This window comes from Osmerus eperlanus, chromosome 18 (assembly GCF_963692335.1).
Source record: "Osmerus eperlanus chromosome 18, fOsmEpe2.1, whole genome shotgun sequence".
Lineage (NCBI taxonomy): Eukaryota > Metazoa > Chordata > Actinopteri > Osmeriformes > Osmeridae > Osmerus > Osmerus eperlanus.
In genome coordinates, this window is record NC_085035.1 from 3065323 (window position 1) to 3084222 (window position 18900).

An 18900-nucleotide genomic window follows, 5' to 3' on the forward strand; every position below is an offset into this window, starting at 1 on the left:
TCTCTCTCTCTCTCTCTCTCTCTCTCTCTCTCTCTCTCTCTCTCTCTCTCTCTCTCTATCTACTCTTTTGCTTTTCTTTTTTTTCTAAGGTGGAAAAGCTGACAGCCACTGAGGAGGGCTGCCGCATCGAGATGGGGCTGTTTCCCAGCAGCAGACGCTGGAGAGGAAAGGGTCCCACTCTCAAAATAAGAGCAGAAAGGACAAGTCGAGCGATGTTGATTGATCAAATTAAACCCTTTGTTTACCAGGCACTATTGTGTGGGGGGCTGTATGGCTGTGTGTAACTCATGCCTAGTCCATTGAAAATACAGCCAAAAGAGGTACTAGGCATGGTCAATTCTGTTTGCCTTCAGTTGGACATGTGTTACAGTGGTTGGTCAGTAGCAAGCAGTCACATCAGTCAGAGATTTGAATTTATTGTGATGGACAGCCATTGTTAGATATGTTCAAATGGTTGATATGTTCGCTGGATGTGTAGCATGCCCACTTTTTTTTGGGGGGGGGGGGGGGGGGAGTGTCTTCTGTAAACCGAGCAGCCTGTGTTGAACTTCTATCCTCCACGCTCTCTTTTGTGCTCCGTTGCTCAGTGAGAAAGGCACTATAATCACTTACCGAGTAGCTGGCAGCTCTCCCACCTTTAACCCTGGTTCCTTGTCAGCCATGATTAATGGCAGGCCAGCTAGCTGCAACCTGCATTGCCGGCTCTGCCATTTGTTCACTGGATACTTAATGAACTCTGACAAGCCATTTTTTCCCTCTTTACTTTTTTTGTTCTTCTTCTTTCATTCAGGTTTACAACAGCGACTCCTAGACTAAGGACAAAGTATGGAGTCATGGGACTAAATGAGTACCTGAGTGTATTCATAACGGTATGTAGTCCAGATAAAACGAGTACCATGTCGTATACTGATAAATCATGTTCCATTAACTACAATTTGTGTAGAAACTGCCACTCAACCTTGTTCTGTGTGAATGTTTTCTGGTAAGCAATGGTATATTGTGTTTCATTTTTGTCTTGTTTGTTGATTCAACCTTTAACAATATTCTCATTGTTATTCACTGATCAATGAACTAAATTGATTAGGTAGGTAGGTAGGTAGGTAGGTAGGTAGGTAGGTAGGTAGGTAGAAAATGCCATTTCCGTTTCAACTTTCAGAAATATAGCAAGACATCCAAGTCTCTTTTGGACTTAAAATCAAAGTAATTAGAGTATGCCACAGAACAAAATGTATGTTTTATCGTATTAAATCCAGATTTGGAAGCTTGTGTATAATTGTTGTCCTGCTTTGTTGTTAAACATCATCTGAAAAGCAAAATGCACGTTCTAAATGCATGTAATGCATGCCGGCGATTTGGACGTCACAAACATTCGCCTCCAGTAGGAGGCGCTCCTGTTGTTAGATGTGCTGTGCACGCCCATAATAGACAAAGAAGAGGAGCACGTGGGATATATTTGTTTACAAACTTGCACTGGCCCTGAGCTAAACATCACAACAGCTACAGATAATTGTTATGTCTCTTGGCTAGATATTAGTTGTAACTCCGAAATATCTGGAATACGGATGCTAAAATGGTGTAAACAAGTGACGATTAGACTACCGGCTGACTGGCTTTATTTTAATGCCTTGTTATTTGCTGCCCTCTGCTGGTTATGAGATAATATGACGTTCCGACAAAATTTGCTGAAGGTTACTAGAAAGGTTATTTTCAGAGCAAAAGCTAAAAAATACAAAATTATATGAAGCCCTTAGAGACGCTATATGGATTGCATTCATGTAAAAGTGTTATAGCGATTACAGTACATGATCACAGAGAGAAACTTCTTTCTCTTATCCGCAGACGTTTGCGAGCATCAGCTTGCCTCCCCCTCCCTGCCTCCGACTCCACCTCTCCGAAACTTCCTGGGTAGCGTCGAACGGTCTCCTCAAATTTAAACCTAGCCCGTACAGTGTCGGTCGATGCCTAAACCCCGACCGACTTTACTGGTTGTGGAGAGGGGTAATAGATGAGGGAGGCCAACCAAAGCAGTCCCTCGCGAAATGGTTCTGACGACCGAACAGCCCGAAAGAACCCGTACCCCGTTATCCACACCAGAACAATTTACAAAGTCGCTCAAACCCGTCGCCAGGAAAGATTCAAGCCGGGGGATTCTGTCCACGTAAGTTGGAATAACATACAGGGCCTCCTCTGCCAACTTTGCTAGCTAGCTTTAGGAATCACGACTGTGTTATTGAAATATAACGTTACCGTTTAATTCTTATTTGTCAACGATTTTGCTCAAGATTGCGTTTGCTGCAACTATTTATCTAGCTTATTCCTATGTCGTTTTGTTCATGCAAGTTATGGCCAAGTAATACGTGCGACGAAGGAAGAGTACTGTTGCAAGCATTGTTCCAGTAGCAGCAGAGGCTACTAGCTCTTTGTGTTCGAGTCCCTGAAATTTTGGACAATGTTAGACTGTGAAGTTAATGTCAAGTAAAACATTGTGGCCCATTCATTTTCGTTTTCATTTACTTTTAAAGTCCTGTAAAAAGACGCAAGTAAAACTAAAGCCACGATCATGTCAACAATTGAGATTATTACAATAATCAGCCATGGTATATTTATTTTATATTTGTTAGCTAGGCTACCATTGTTTACTGTAAACTGCTTCTTGCCGAGTGATAGTCTCCCATCTTTGGCTACATTTGGTGGGACCGGTCAGGGAACGTGAAAGGTTTGCTAGTGTAAATCAGAAAGTTTGTTCTGAGAACATTTAGCTATACTGTACACATTCACACCGTGCATGTGTATGCATCTGCAGGTCAGAGACGGAGAATGGAGGTGAGGACAGGCCCAGACGGAGCGGCAAGCATGCAGGGGAACCCCAGCCGTCTCTGGACTTGGAGTGGGAGCTGGACGGCAGGAAGAAAACGCCCCTCATGAGGTAAAGCAGAGGTCGTCATATCTGAAATGGAGACGTCTGTTTTGATCGAGAAGCGTCGCCGCTGTGTAGCAGATCTCGGATGTCATTGACCTATTAAAACTCAATAGCGATAGGCTGTAACAGTCTAATATTTCAGTTCATTCGGACACGGAACCAATCAAACCTGTAATCTGTGTGTTTTGACCTCTGTTAGTATGGTTTTCAATAGTCTGTAGTCCGTTTTTTTTGCTATTAAAGTGACGCATGTCTAAACTGCCGACACAAAGCAAGCAGACGTAAGCTTGGCCAAACTGTGTTTAGCTTCAGACCTTAATGCTGTTGTGTCAAATATATTTACGTAACCATACTGCTGGGAACCCAGGTCAAATAGTTCTGTATGCGTGTCAGGATTACCAGTCTTCAGTGTTTATGAGATGCGTGTTTAAACATCATGCTTTTCAGATTCAAAGCTGCGGAACAGCCTTCTCCAATTCAAAATCCCAATGACAGTGAAACCAAGATTGCAAGGAAAAAATCCAGCCAGGTTTGTGCCATGAAATACATTTTGAAGTCGTTAACAAATGGTTAGAATGTCACCTCTTTCACGAATAGTAAGTTGGATATTTCAGGACAGAAACTTTTGACTTTATTATGATAGATTAAACATAAACAGATACCATAGTTATTATACTGTCTCATTTCTTAAACCATAATAAGTGTATAACTATTTATTTGATCTGAAATACAGTTTTTAGGATCAAAAATGAAATATCCTTTCAGGGTTTGCTCTATTAAAACATGTTTTATCTGTTATAGATATCCAAGACCAATCTCCATTACCATAAAATATTCAAACATATCAGCAAAGATGAGACACTGAAACAAAGTAAGTGCACCTGTTCAATATAACAATACATCTTTTGCGGAGAGTTAATTACATTGTCCTATATAAACTTCACGGTTCAGTGAGTAACAATAACCCAGACTCACAATGGAACTGTATCAATGGTGCTGTAGATCTTGTATTTCAATTTGAAAATGTGAAGATATGCACCCTGTTCTTGCTCTGCCAAACTGCTTTTGCCCGATCTCTAAAAGAGCAACATTTTCCTACAGGTTACACTTGTGCCCTGCAGAAAGACATTCTGTATCAAGGGAAACTTTATGTCTCTGATAACTGGATCTGTTTCCATTCAAAAGTTTTTGGCAGAGACACAAAGGTAAGGCAAACACATTTACAGATATTATGATTATGCAAGTATTCCAGAAGAGTCTTTATTCCGGTGTAACTTTTCCCTTCTTGACAGATTACTATCCCAGTTGTCACCGTGACTTATATCAAAAAGACAAAAACAGCAATTTTGGTACCAAATGCCCTTGTAATTACAACTACAAATGAGAGGGTAAGCACATTCTATTTGCAATGTTTGTCACATTATCCTCGCCCCTGCACATTCACATGTTTACGTTTGTCGTCCTAATGCAAAATATGTTTTCCAGCATGTGTTCGTGTCATTCCTCTCTCGAGATACCACCTTCAAACTCCTGACATCCCTCTGCATTCATTTAGACGTGAGTACCCTTCTCCTCTAGTGATTGTAACTCACTAGGAGATTTCTTGTCTTATCACTTTGGCGATGCGTAGGAATGATGCTGTTATATAAATGGCGTGGTTGCAGACTGTTTCTATTGATGTCTGGACGCTGGGTTATACTGACTGTTGTTGGAATGTGGTTTCAGGGAGACAATACTGGGAGTAGCCCTATCCCTTCCTCTGCTGAGAACAGCTTCAGATTGGACTGCCCCACTTCACTTCCTCTGGTCAGTACGCGGGTGAAGTGAAGCCCAACTCACTGTGATTGTTGCCGCTAAGGGAATTGATGACACATAAGATAAATGTTGCGAATAATAATGATAATATAATGCTTCGACAGGATTCATGGCCGACTTGATGTTTGTTTAAGATTTCTCTTTTTTGACTTCCGGAACGTTCCTGTCAGTAGGAATGTAGTGGGAAAACAAACCCCCCCCCCAAGTTATGAAGTAGTTTTGAAAGTGTGCCATTACGTATACAGACGGTCAACATGCGGAAACGTTTCTCCCTAGGACTTCTCTGTGGACTTCCTGGACCTGGATGGAGGCGTACGCCACAGGAGACAAGACGTGCCGGAGAGCAGCAGCTCTGGTTCACAGACTCCCGATTATGACAAAATGTCCGGTGGGTCTTCCATTTACATTTAGTCATTTTAGCAGACGCTCTTATCCAGTGTGACTTACAGTCAGTACAGGGACATCCCTCCCCCCCCCCCCTCCAAGACAAGTAGGGTGAAGTGCCTTGCCCCAAGGACACAACGTAATTTGGCATGGCCGGGAATCATCTGATTAATAGCCCGATTCCCTAACCGCTCAGCCATCTAACCCCTTGTAGAGTACCACTGTATAGTTTAACACTCCCAAAACATTAAGGAGCAGCTTTTTCAGGGCCTGTGTATCCCATTGGGAAGCAACATAATGCATTTATGACGTTAAGCGAGACCGCATTAGCAACCAAAACCACCGTAATTCTGTTTGTCACAAAACAGTCACACAGATGAATTTAAATTGCACGGCTGTACATGGTAACTTGTTCCCTCAACGGCAAGGAAAACAAAACTATCTTCGCGTAGGACACACCTTAACAGCCATGTCAAAGAAGTCGAGTTTCCCCATGCTCACGTATCAGGAATAGTATGTAAACGATCCCGACATTCTCCATTCGCCAGTTCTTCCTGCGCCAGTGTAACACGAGCCTAACTGCGGTTCCATCAGCAGATGCGCCTTTCCGATATTATACCCGTTCACACAGCGCCTGTGTTTGTTTAAGCAGAGTTCCCCAGCTTGCCAGACACGTTCCTGAGCGGAGGGAAGAACGGCGAGGTGGCGGTTCATGCGGACGTCCACCTCCAGACTCCCAGCCAAAAGCACACAGCAGCCCATCACAATGGTAGGAGAACCCCGTTGCCTGGAAACTTGAACACAGGCTGTCTGGCTACAAGCACTTTCAATCGCTGTCCACTGTATTTTACGTCGGGAATTTCTCACAGTAAAATAACAGAAGGTTGAAATACTGCAAAGTGCTTATCTGGTATTTGTGTTTCTGAATGCTGTGTGTACAGGGTACACAAATGCAAAATCATTACCTTTGTGGCAATGTACTGTTGGTAGCCTAAAGTTTCCTTTCAATTTCAGTGCCAAGCAAGCTGCCCCAGGCCGTTGTGCACAAAGAGAAATCTCCCCAGTCCATGTCGTTGCACACCCTTCTCCTCATCTACTTGTTCCTGTGAGTAATATGTGTGTGTCCTTGCGTTAGTCTGATGGGATTCTTAATTAATAGGTTTGGGCTTTTATTTGTCACCGTTCAAAACAGGTCCGGGCATGTTAGAACAAGCACAGTGGATCATCCTTTTGATTTGGGTGTTCTGTTGACTCTGAAATGCAATCTCTTGTCTGTGCAGAGTAAGTGTCCTTGTGTTGACCTCGTGTTACATGGCCTTTAAGATTGTGGGCCTCGAACAGCGTCTCACATCCCTGGGTGAATACGGGCGTAATGGGTGAGTATAACCACCTAGCTTCCTCATTTCAATAGGCATCCATTTGATTATTAATTTATAAGTTACACATGTTTATTTATTACACGTGAAAACAGGTATGTAAATATCTATTTTCTAGACATATATAAACACGGAAAAATCCGTGTTTTATATAGTGTGGATGCTGCGTTGTAGGCACCGGCATGGTTAAATCACGTGGTTTTTGGGCTTTGGGTTTCAGGTACGTGGCTAATCCCAAAGCCCAGGTTGACTTCAACGCTGCGATGTACGGGGAGTTGTCTACAAACCTGCTCAGGCTAGAGAAGGTTCGTCCCCTCGTCACTGAGCTGTTCAAACATGCCACGCTGGCAAGGCTTTCGCTCGGCTAACAACTGCTTATTAACTGTGACATGAGATCTGTTTTATAAGTGACATATTTGAAGCAGCCATTCTACCATGTGTTTGTTTAATAATCAGTTAACACAATGACATTTGGGTTAACAAACACATCAAAGTGGTGCGTTTTTTCACGTGTCAGTACCTTTAACACGTGTTGTGTTCTTTTGTTTATATGTTCTCCAGATTCAGAGAAACTTACAAAAGTTACTTGAAGAGACCTAACCAACAGACACTGCCGGATGGAAGCTTCACCTTTGCTAAAAACGTTGGAATTTGCAGTTCAGCTTTCAGTTCCAAAACAGACACCCACTCCTAGAAGACAGCATTCTTAATTGTGCAATAAGCAGTATCGCCTCTCTCAGGACTAAGATTGGTATATTTTGTAACAGATGAATGAGTTAGAGTAATGAATGCATATTAGTGGCTTTAGTAGGCAAGGAGAAGCCATAAGCTGTATGTGTAGTGCCTCATTTGAGAGTCTTTTTTTCAGGTATGACTAGGTCCAAAGGATCCACCTATTTCAATGTATTTTTAACATTTCAAAATTATCAACATGTTAGGCCCGCTATTAATGTGCCCTTATGTTACAGAAAGGATTTTTGCCAATAAAATATTTATAGATTTCGCTTAATTTGATTTCACAGGAAGTTTATATATGCTCTACATTTTTGTTGTTGTTAATTTGATTCAACTTTGTCATTAGCAGTGACATTTGTGACGCATGTGATTTTCAGTAATTGCAGGTTTTATTTGTGACTAGTCCGCGATTTGCTACTTGGAGTAGGATTTGCATTATGTAAAGCAAAGCAGGTGAATCCTCTGCTCAAGAGTTCTTTGACTAGTATAAAACACACATGACTTAAATAGTGGATGTTTTAGCTGAATAGTGCGCAGAATAAGTGTTTTGTTTTCACTTTTTTTTTCTTAAGATATTAAATTAGAGTAAACCGTTTGATCTACTCAACGGATTGGATATTAATCATCCCCCAGATTACAAAGGGCTCGTTAATCTTTTGTGCAACATTTTACGTATTTTATGCTTTCATCTTTGTAATCTATATTATGTTTGATCCGTATTAGTATTTAGTAGGCCTATTACTGAATAGGACTTGGCATTATGCATTTATCGCCTACGTTGACGTATATTTGGCCTGCCTGTCAACCCATCTTCAGTCTGAAAATGACGTAACATGGTGAAAGTGCAATGGCGATATTGGACAATAACAGCCACCGCTTTTCGGTACCATATTTATTATGTCGTTAACGCCACAGAAAACACATACATTCCGCATCAGAATTGCATGTCAAATCTGTAGATTTCACGCGCGTGGGGCTAAGACGAGAGGGAGTATTTTACCATATCTGCAAGCGATGACAGTTAAACGCTGGTAAGTTTCATGCAATTGCAATAGCATTGCAACCATTTTCGATGGCAAACTGGTCTCGATTAGAGCACCTGCTTTCAAGGGGCGTGGCGGTATGTTGGGTACCACTTCCAACGAAGGATGCTGAAGGCTTAGTAACGACCACAGGCGAGAAGAGAAAGGGGAAATGGATGATGGTATACCGCGACAACAATGGATTTAAGATTTGTTTGGATCATTCGCATTGTGTGAATGTTTGGCGAGCAGGCCAGTGCTTCTGGTTTAGCCTACAAGACAAGAAGCGTTGCTCCGAATGCAGACCTAAAATGTAAACAAAGGAATCGGCCTTTTACTAGGCCTGACACAAGCGTCAACAATGTGCTTTTGTATTGTAATTTTGTGTCAGTGGTGTGCTGCGAGATGCGTGCTAGATCCACCATGTTTAAATGAGAAGAATTGTTTGGAAAAAGGGAAAGACGAGAACAATAGACAGGCTACTTTCTCATTACATGACAGTCGCCACAAATGGTACCTGCATGTTTTTTTCAGTAGCCACGGTGCTTAGTATGTTTCATTAATTCCACCAATAGCAAAAACTGTAACAGGCAAGTTTAGGATACCACATTCGTCCATTGTGTAGGTATCTTTTAGACACTGCCATGCTCTCTTTTAGACCCTGTTGTGACTTGTGAAGAGGCACCATGGCAACACAGGAACCCTCCCCACCCTCGTCGATGGAGAGCAACAAACCTGGATTCCCCAAGAAGATCCTTGCCAACAAGCTGGAGGACAAGCACCTGTGTAACTGCTGTCACCACTTACTGAGGAGACCGTTTCAGGCCCAGTGTGGTCATCGCTTCTGTTCCTACTGTTTCAACAGGACAGTAAGGTGAGAGACAGCAGGTTATAAGGCCTATTACAGGAGTGAGGACAACACCACTCAGAACATCAACAGCAATTAGACATTTGTATTTCAAGCTAGCATTGTCTGCCATGTGTTTTCGACTCCACACTGAATTGCAGTTGGTTACCATGTCAATACTGAGTTAGATGTCTTGAGTTGGTATGGGCTGTTTTGTCTATTGTTGTATTTTGCAGCAATGGACCTCAGAAATGTAACGCTTGTATCAAAGAGGAGATTTTCGAAGAGCCAACGTCGATCTTAAAGCAAGGCTGTGTAAGTGGCTTACTTATTTTCAGTATGCCGGCATTGTGTCTAATAGACTTGCTTCAAAGGACTGTCGTTTAGTTGACTGTTGTATAATACAACGGTGGAGCCAGTGAGTCCATGCTATCTAGAGCATGTGCACTGAAACGCACCTTTTAAACATGAATGATGCAGCAGTTAACAGCATCCACTTCCTGCTGCTCTGTAACTGACAAGAAGTACCTATATTTGACTTCTTCTTCCAGGCTTTTCCTGATAATGCAGCTCGGAGAGAGGTTGAAAATCTTTCTGCCGTCTGTATTAATGAAGGCTGTACTTGGAAAGGCAACATTAAAGAGTATGAGGTAAGCAGTGTTTTTGTTTGAAATGAACATTGCTTAGATTTTTCTGTATGCCCTGGTAAACATTACCATAGTTACTAGTCATCTCCAAGACCATGAGCGATTGAAAGACCACCTCTAAATTCAGTTTGTTCCTTGTCTGAACATACTTGGTGTACAACAACATGCGCAAATATCCTTGAAGAATCGTAACGTGCAGTGACGTTTTTCCAGCTGAACCATGAAGGGAAATGCGAGTTCATGATCATCCCCTGCCCTTCCTGCAAAGAACGGCTTCGCTTCAACGAGCAAGAACGGCACAATGAGCGCGAGTGCCCTGAGAGAACGCTCAACTGCAAGTACTGCAAGGAACCGTTCCACTTCAAAAACATCAAGGTGACAAATATCGTACCTCTTCTCGTTCCATCGCGCAAAGCTTCCGACACGGAACAATCGATCGATCTAGAATCAGGGCAAACCCAGATTTCTTATCTTTCAGGCCCACGATGAGATCTGTCCTAAGTACCCAATGATCTGCGAAGGCTGTGCCAAGAAAAAAATCCCCAGGGAAAAGGTATGAACTGACCAGTACGGCAAGAAAACACAGGTTAGGTTTTTCATGTTGACCTCTATGATCCTGGTAAGGATAATGTGTTGTGTCTGCTCGAAAACAAAATTAGATGTGGTATTACTCGTTTACTAAATACTGATATTTCTTATCACTCCCTTAGTATGTAGACCACATCAAGTTCTGCAGCAAGTTTAGAACTCCGTGCCGGTTCCATGTTGTCGGGTGTGATATGTCAGTAAGTACAGAGAATAAAAAATATATATATATCACGTTTTACAACAAAATTACTGGATATTAATAGTATCCACAAAGTTCTACAGACGGCCTGTCAATATGACAGTCACCCCACAGGCGTGTCAGAAGGTCGACATGTTGTCTCTGTGCAGGTTGAGAAGGAAAAGATCCACGACCACGAACGAGCCTGTGCCTACGAGCACCTCAACCTGCTTCTGCACTACATCATGGGCATGAAAGTGAGCATGGAGGGCCTGCAGCCCCAGGGCCTGGAGCTGGCTGGACACAAGCTGCTGGAGCTCCACCAGTCCCTCAGGGAGCTCGAGGCCCGAGTCTCCCATCTCAGCACCACCTCCTCTGGGCCTCCCGTGCAGGGGGCTGCCTCCTCCTCCTCCGGTTCCTCCAGCTTCGGTCCTCCTGGTCCCTCTGCCCCAGCTCCCCTGCCTCCCATGCCCGCCCCGGCCCCCACCCTGTCGGTGTCCACCTCCTTCACCCCCCTGCCCAGCTCTGTGGGAGCGGCCCTGGAGCTCCAGCTGCACAGCGAGAAGACAAAGGTGGCCGAGCTGGGCCGCAGGTGCACAGACCTGGAGGTGAAAGCAGGCACGTTTGAGAATGTGGTGTGCGTGCTGAACAGAGAGGTGGAGAGGTTCGCCACAACTACGGAGGCCAGTAATCGCCAGCACCGGTTGGACCAGGATAAGATCGAGGTTCTGAGTAACAAGGTGGGAAATAAGCGCATGCCTGCCGTGGTGTTGATTGGAGATGTCAGCTGATACACAGCTGTTCTGTGCTAACCGTACGTCTAAAATCCCGCAGGTCCGACAGTTGGAGAGGACAGTAGGGCTGAAGGACCTGACCGTAGCAGAGATGGAAGGCCGGCTGAGGGAGATGTCGGCCTCCACCTTTGACGGAGTCTTTGTCTGGAGGATCTCTGACTTCACCAAGAAGAGGCAGGACGCCACAGCTGGCAGAGCTCCAGCCATGTTCTCTCCAGGTAACCCATCACACCCACAACATGGTCATACAGATCAGATGGCTGAGCGGTTAGGGAATCGGGCTATTAATCTGAAGGTTGCCGGTTCGATTCCCGGCCTTGCGAAATGACGTTGTGTCCTTGGGCAAGGCACTTCACCCTACTTGCCTCAGGGGGAATGTCCCTGTACTTACTGTAAATCGCTCTGGATAAGAGCGTCTGCTAAATGACTAAATGTAATGTAATACAAGCTTCCCCTGGCAGCCGGAGACAAACTTGTACATCAGAAACAAACAGCCCATGGCTTCTACAGATGTCGTAAATGGACGGTCGTCTCGATCACCCCTGTCTACGGTCTCCTGTTCTTGGGTTATGGTATAACATGACCGCCTCATGTCCTGTCCTTTTTCTTGCAGCCTTCTACACCAGCAAGTACGGTTATAAGATGTGTCTTCGGATCTACCTGAATGGGGACGGGACTGGGCGTGGCAGCCACCTGTCCCTGTTCTTCGTGGTGATGAGGGGACTGAACGATGCCCTGCTGAAATGGCCCTTCAATCAGAAGGTCAGTGAGGACAACAGAAGAGAAAAATGGGTTTTTAACTTAAATGCAGTTTATAGACTGAAATTAACAATGCTTTCCCTCCCTCCCTCCCCCTCCCTCTCCCTCGCTCTCCCTCTCTCAAGGTGACTCTCATGCTGCTGGACCAGAGTAACAGGGAGCACATCATCGATGCGTTCCGGCCTGACATCACTTCCTCTTCCTTCCAGAGGCCCGTGAGTGAGATGAACATCGCCAGCGGCTGCCCGCTCTTCTGCCCGCTCTCCAAGCTCGACGCCAAGAACTCCTACATCCGCGACGACACCATTTTCATCAAGGCCATCGTTGACCTCACGGGCCTCTAGATGCCCACAGTTAGCACTGCAACCATTCAGGCTCCATTTTGGCTCCACGCGAGCTCCATTAGGGCTCCATCTGGGCTTCTTTCAGTCCCCTGCAGGTGTGGGGAGACAGACATGCCTTCTACTGTGTGCTGCATGCCTCTCCAGTGGGGTCTCCGTCCTGGAGGCCCTGATAGGAGGTGTTAACTGGTGGTCGCTGGCTGCAGAGAAGCTCTGGTGCCTGATATTGTTTGGGTGCGATGATTTCTTTGGTTTCTTGATGTCACAACACTGGTTCTTCATGGTGCTTAAACCCCACTCTAGCTCAGCATTTCTACCCATGGAAAAAGGTTGAGAAACAGACACCTGAGTACTGCATGTCGACTCAGTGTTTAATAGAGTGGAACGTAGGGTGCTGAGTCAAACAGTCATACAGGAGTGCTGTTAGCAGAGATAGATTTGGTCGTGTGGTTTTTATGTCGGTGTAGGATACCGACTCGCTGCTTACGTTAGAGGTAGAAGCTTGATGCAGGGTATTTACATTTTCTTGCTAATTTTGATCGTGGATATTGTGAGCTTCTAAAACCCATTGTTGAGTAAATTTGCATAGACAAACGTGGAGTTATGTTACGAATACGACTACGGGGCATTCGTTTGCCTTTTTCGCGCAAAGTGCATGCGGCTATAGTTAATTGGCTTTTTTTCGTGTCAGGTGCGCTTTTCTTTCCTTGAACCTAGCTTGTTGTTCAACTTGTTTGTGAGGTGGGCCCATCCGTAATGGTGGACATTGCCTGCATGTCTTTAATCCAGGAATACATAATAATAAAGTTAAGTGTTGCATTTGTGTTTCCCTCTTAAGGGGTGCAGGATTGCGATTGGTGGTTCGGGACATCTGTGGAAGATACTGTGGAGTTATCAGGGTGTCATGGCAACGTGCCAATCAAGCCTGAGACATAGGTTGTGTGTTTTGGTCTCTTTGACAGATACACAATTGCTGGAGGTTTTGCTCGGCACATGCTCAGTAGCTTACATCTCACTACACATAAGTACTGTGCCCCCACCACAGATCGAAGTGATACAGGTTCTGTGAACTGAGGGAATGGAATGATCTGTTCCTGGTTTTCTGTCCACATACAACACAGTTCATGCATAATATGTCTCTGTGGCTCTCTGATATGATACCGATGTGAATCGAATACATGTTGATGTTGATGCAAAAATATCATATTTATATTATTTTGTTTAAAGAGGCTGAAAGACAAATTATTGAATATAGCTAAAGTATTGTGTTTTACCTTTCTTTAAATTGGCCACAGGTCATTGGTGATTTGCTTATTGCATATTTGTTGTATACCCAGATGCCCCACATTTTCTAAAATCTCCATATTCTGGGGTTGGGCGAAACTTCTGACACAAATTCATTGTATTCTATGAAGCACCAATCGTGCTGGTCAAAACGCTACGACTCTGCCAGTTCCATGACTTGGATTGCGTCTGTGGTTCCTGTCTGTTTCCACTAGGGGGCGCTGTTTAGCTGAGCCTGCTGCGCTCATGCAGGCTTCCACTAGGGGGCGCTGTTTAGCCTCAAGCAGGCTTCCACCGGCCTGTTTTAGACCCTGTCTCGACCTGTATTGAAACCTCTCTGTGCATGGGAGGCTTCAATTCATATTCAGTATTGCGGTTCATGATTGGTTTACCTTATAGACTAATGGTGAATGCATTTATTTGTATTTGTTTGGAAGAATGTAAATATGATAGTATATTTATTATTATGTTATATCTAGCATCGCCGCTGTTCAACAGGGGCATTTGCTTATATATTCCTTGCAGTTTATAAATATGTATATTTAATATCATAATATTGGAATATTCAATATCTTGATGTTAATATACACTAATTGTTATTAATACAAATAGTATTGTTAAATATCATAGTAATTATATACCTATATATCTACTTTGTGTTTGTCAAGATGGTTTAAAACAGGTCAGGACAGTCACTTATAAAACAAAACAATTATTGCCAAATGCAACAGACAGATGTTATCTTGAGATCAGAGCTCTGCTAGACTTTTATATTATACCTCATTTTACAGAGTTCATTCCTATAAGCCCATGGGATTCATTGTAATTTTGTTTACATTACTCAAAATGACCAGCAAGGTTTATGACAGAAGAACAGTGACCTAGTTATGGGTACTGTTAAGACTGGGTGTCAGCCTATTTCATTATTTGAGGATTGAAGATTAGTTTGGTCTTGTAAAGTTGATCAACATTTTCATATACTAAATTCATCTTGTACACATAGTTTGTTTGCTTCAAATGGAAAAATTATAATAAAGTAATGTATAGTTCACATACAATAGTAGGTTATGACACCATCTTTTCCTTACATATATATTCTTGTAATGTGCCAAAAGTAAATTTTACCTCTGTATACTGAAAAGGGGGTATTACAAGTTATGATTGCTTTCTATGCTGAAATATGGTGCCAAATATACTTACTCTTCTAATTTATGGTATACATATAGTAGTAGCTTGATCCCAATATGATGCATGTTTCACTTTTGTAAGCATCTATACTGGGAAATAAGAGATGTATACCCTCAACAAAGGTTCCTCTGATAATATACCTTACTGTGGGTTTTTGAATGTAAGCTTTAATGCAGTTGTTTCTCTGAGAGAGCGTATAACAGTTCTTTATAAAAGTTGTGATGCAGTCAAGTTGAACAAACTTGGGCACTTTGTATGATTTAAATGTCGAACAGGGTACTTTGTTTAGTCATTTGTATACAGTGAACTTAGAGCCATATACAGTTTTGATCATCATGAGTGTGTACTCCGTAACATGATATGCAGTATGTAATAAATGCATTGATGGATTTGTGATTTTATTTGTGTTTTCATAACTCCTCTCGTTCTTTATGTTACGATATCATCGAGGCCTTTGACAGGCAGTTGCAGACGTCAAACAGAAGGGGGCACTGTTCCTCAACTGGTACCTGACGGGTCAGCATCGCTGCCTGTGATCTCACACCAGGGATTGTGTTGCCGTGGTGATGTAATCTCAACTACACGTAGATAGTTATTGAGTCTCCAAGGAATACAGCCTTATTATTTCTTTTAAAGTGTTTTGGCGGGATAAAACACACAAAGGAATTGGTGGTAAATCACCAATGGGTGTGACATGGTTTAATATAAAATGTATGATCTGATTTTGACCATGCAGCTGTATTGTTTGAACAGATGCCCATGATGCCACAACAGTTGTGGAGCCAGATTGATAACAAAATCATTACAATGAAAAACTCAGTAAAAAGGTTGGAAAAGATTCTTGATTCTAGATTCTTGTCACACTTCAGCCTTTCGTAAAGACATTAACACACACAGTATATCTTTGTGTGTGACCGCTGACCCCACCCGTTCATACAGCTGCCGCTACTGACAAAGAACAATGTAAAAACGCATCCGTAAACAGGAAATGAGTGGACAACTCCGTGACTAAACGAAAGCTGTTTGAGTACGACTGGAGGAATCGTCACCTCAAGTGCCCTCATCATTGGCTCCGACAGGCCCTCCTACCGCTGTGGTGAGTCACTCTTCAGTGGGAGTCGACTGGCAGGAGCCCAGGAGCCTCCCTAGGGTGAAGGGCTTCGGTTTGGGGAGAGGGGACTGACCCGAACAGCTGCCTGGCCTCCACACCAGCCTACAGTAGCACACTCTGCTAACATCCCATGCGTCAGACTGGACACAGACTCCCCTGACATGGTGTTGAGAGGCAGGGTGACCCCAAATGTCACCTGGCATCAGCGTATACCTTTGAGATGGTGTCACACCTGGTTCTTGGTTGTGCCGGCCCAATCCCTTTGCTTGGAAAGCGGGTAGATCTCGTTTCATCCGCCTCAGACAGAGGGTATAGCAGCAGTGGCTTCGTATTCATCTTGTTCTCCTTTCACTAAACCTCTGCCAGGCAGACACAGGCTGGTAACCAAGCAAGTGGATTACGTTTGCAGTAGTCAGAAGCCACATGTCCCGATGGCATGATGTCATTCAGGTCTCTGCCTCAGCTCATAGCTGGCGCCTTCGGTTACAGAATCACTTTATATTTAAAGACTATGATGTCATGAAGGAGGACTAGACAAAATACATGTTGAAAAGTAGACTAGGATGTTCACGTGAAAGCTAAACAGTCTGAAGCAGTGAGGGGGGGGATGTTTGATAAGAGAGTGTTGTTATGTGTTAGCATAAGAGACAGACACTTTGTCCTGTTTATGTAGACTCTAAATCAAAGACTGAACCTGTTTATCCACTGTATGATACATTACCCTCAAGTATTAAGCATGGGTCCCAGACACACACACACACACATGCAAAACTTAAGACTGACTAGGAGGAGGTGAGGCAAAATAACACTTGAAAATGTTATCTTCTCGCCTAAACAATCATATCCTTATGTGAGCCAACGGTCTTGCTGTCCCCTTCTTCCTGTATCAGAGTGACATACATCCCCAGGCATAGCCAATAACAAGGGGTGGATCCCTCTTACGAGCTCTCTGATTGGCTCTCCAGGAGGTTACCGTGCCTGTATATTGGGGCCAGGTCAGAGTTCCCTCATGAATCTGAGCTCCTGCTGGTCTTAAAATGTTGGTAAAACAGCCCTGGGGGCAAGGGTTCCCTTTGGGAGTGGCCCTCTTGTTGGTGCTGAATCTTCTGTCTGTGATGGAACTGTTGCAAAAACGTTGAACAGGCTGCTAATGATATTTACAGTACATGCAGTTGGAGGGGATTATTCTTGCACACTTAAGTTCAGGAACACCACGTGTTTGATCCCCCCCCAAAAATCTATATAGAAACAGTTTATTGGCAAATAAAATAAATTAGGTGTGTCATGTGTCACTACTGGGGCCAGAGGAATTTAAAAAAAGTGGAATGGAAAAAAATTATACGTTGAAGTTCCCCTTGGAATAATGATAATCAGAGTGCTCTAATGAATACTGATACCAGCACCAGGCACAGCTTCCTACACCCAACAGTTAGAGTTAACTCACAGGCAGAGGAGCGCTGGGGCAACAGGACCAGGCAATTTCCCCACCTCTTCAAAAGAACCCAGCGAAGACCCTCTTAAACACCCCAAATGCGAAACACATGGGTCGGGAGTTTTTCGGCATGTTCTGCTGGTGGATGTTTCAGGTCTCGTTTCGAGACCAGTCAGGCTCCATGGAGAGAGGAGGAGGAAGGGTCGGTGGCTTCTCGTTGTCAGAAACTCCTGAACGCAGCAGTGACGCGTCACAGACAATAAAGTGAGAGAGTCCCAGTGTGACCCGCCGCCGGTCCCAGGCCCAGATGTGGGATGTCAGGGGGCATTGTGGAGTCACTGGATGATTTGTGTAACTGCATTTTGTTCCACTTGAAGCAGCTTGCCTGAGAGCTGGTAACAGTTTTATCGAGGTTTTGTGCCACATTTTGGTCTTTATTTATTATTCCTTTTTTTTGGGGGGGGGGGGTGAAGGGGGGGCTTATTTTGACCTTCACACTTATGTACATACAAATACAAAGATTTAGAGGAAAAATATTGTTCTTTTTTTAGCATGGCAACCTGAGCTCCACTGAACCGATATTGTGCCATAGTGAAAAAGGATTATTTATATGTTTACCTACTCGTGAATCTTTTATGAGTAGATAAGGAAAAAGTCTTATCGGCTGACAAATATAACGATTAGACCTATTGCCATGAGGACGTTTTCCCAATGTTGCTACAAAGACTTTCTCCCTCCCTCCCAAGGCAGGGAGAACTATAAATAACACGGGCACACAGAGTGGAAATATCTTCCATCTGAAGGACCTGTGCTCCTAGCTCAAGTTATTAGCCTCTCCCACTTGCTTTCAGCCTGTTGGGTGTGATAGGGAGAACAACCAGGGAGAGTGATGGCTCAACAGATGGAAAATTAATGGAAATATGAACGTTACCAGAGGCCCATTTGTCTCAGTTCTTTTCTGCTGTCAAGGAGAGATGTGGAAACTGGTTCTTGGGGCTCATGCTGGGGGATGCTGTGTGTCCCCGTGGTGTCACACACACACTGTTTTTGGTCAGGATGCTGATAGCTGACAGGTCTGGCACAGTCACCGAATTATGTTACACACCAAAAATCCCTAACTGTGCGTTTGTGTTTTATAATTGTTTTCCAATGAGAACTTGCCACATCAAATATTTCTAGATGCAGGAATGATTGGTCTTGAATAATTGATACGCCCCAAGGTGAGAAGGAGACATTTTCTATCATATCAACGTTCAATTTCCTCAAGTCACCCCACTTTTTTGCATCACCACTGAGGACTGTAACAAGGTCCCTCAGGACAAAGATGGAATCAACAGCCACAGCATAATTCTGACTAATCTGATGTAGCCAATTTACATTTAGTCATTTAGCAGATGCTCTCATCCAGAGCGACTAACAGTCTACCTCGTCTTCTCCCTGTCTTGCATGAAGAAGGCCTCTTTAAACCAGGTTGGGGAA

The 18900-nt window shown here is 43.7% G+C and overlaps 2 protein-coding genes across 2 annotated transcripts; both read left to right on the forward strand.

Annotated features, from left to right (window-relative positions):
- The first annotated feature begins 1818 nt into the window (after nucleotides 1-1818).
- Nucleotides 1819-7504, forward strand: LOC134038588 (GRAM domain-containing protein 2B-like). Its single transcript, XM_062484057.1, has 14 exons — nucleotides 1819-2158; nucleotides 2804-2926; nucleotides 3368-3449; nucleotides 3722-3791; nucleotides 4022-4125; nucleotides 4213-4308; nucleotides 4406-4477; nucleotides 4646-4726; nucleotides 5012-5123; nucleotides 5772-5888; nucleotides 6134-6224; nucleotides 6400-6495; nucleotides 6716-6800; nucleotides 7057-7504. The coding sequence occupies exons 1-14, from the start codon at nucleotides 2040-2042 to the stop codon at nucleotides 7093-7095; spliced, it is 1287 nt and encodes a 428-aa protein (XP_062340041.1). The 5' UTR covers nucleotides 1819-2039; the 3' UTR covers nucleotides 7096-7504.
- A 567-nt stretch (nucleotides 7505-8071) lies between these two features.
- On the forward strand, nucleotides 8072-15279 carry LOC134038587 (TNF receptor-associated factor 2-like). Its single transcript, XM_062484055.1, has 11 exons — nucleotides 8072-8261; nucleotides 8911-9126; nucleotides 9336-9414; nucleotides 9651-9749; nucleotides 9960-10121; nucleotides 10225-10299; nucleotides 10457-10531; nucleotides 10683-11252; nucleotides 11347-11524; nucleotides 11920-12068; nucleotides 12191-15279. Exons 2-11 carry the CDS (start codon nucleotides 8939-8941, stop codon nucleotides 12407-12409), a joined length of 1794 nt encoding a protein of 597 aa, XP_062340039.1. The 5' UTR covers nucleotides 8072-8261; nucleotides 8911-8938; the 3' UTR covers nucleotides 12410-15279.
- The last annotated feature ends 3621 nt before the right edge of the window (nucleotides 15280-18900 follow it).

What these genes read in the sequence shown, in the direction of transcription:
- LOC134038588 (XM_062484057.1), top strand. Translation starts at nt 2,040, where the DNA reads ATGGTTCTGACGACCGAACAGCCCGAAAGAACCCGTACCCCGTTATCC. An exon ending in GCCCCACTTCACTTCCTCTG is followed by an intron (nt 4,727 to 5,011) that starts GTCAGTACGCGG and finishes GTTTCTCCCTAG; the next exon opens with GACTTCTCTGTGGACTTCCT. An exon ending in CACAGCAGCCCATCACAATG is followed by an intron (nt 5,889 to 6,133) that starts GTAGGAGAACCC and finishes TTTCAATTTCAG; the next exon opens with TGCCAAGCAAGCTGCCCCAG.
- LOC134038587 (XM_062484055.1), top strand. Translation starts at nt 8,939, where the DNA reads ATGGCAACACAGGAACCCTCCCCACCCTCGTCGATGGAGAGCAACAAA. An exon ending in GCAACATTAAAGAGTATGAG is followed by an intron (nt 9,750 to 9,959) that starts GTAAGCAGTGTT and finishes ACGTTTTTCCAG; the next exon opens with CTGAACCATGAAGGGAAATG. An exon ending in AAAAAATCCCCAGGGAAAAG is followed by an intron (nt 10,300 to 10,456) that starts GTATGAACTGAC and finishes TCACTCCCTTAG; the next exon opens with TATGTAGACCACATCAAGTT.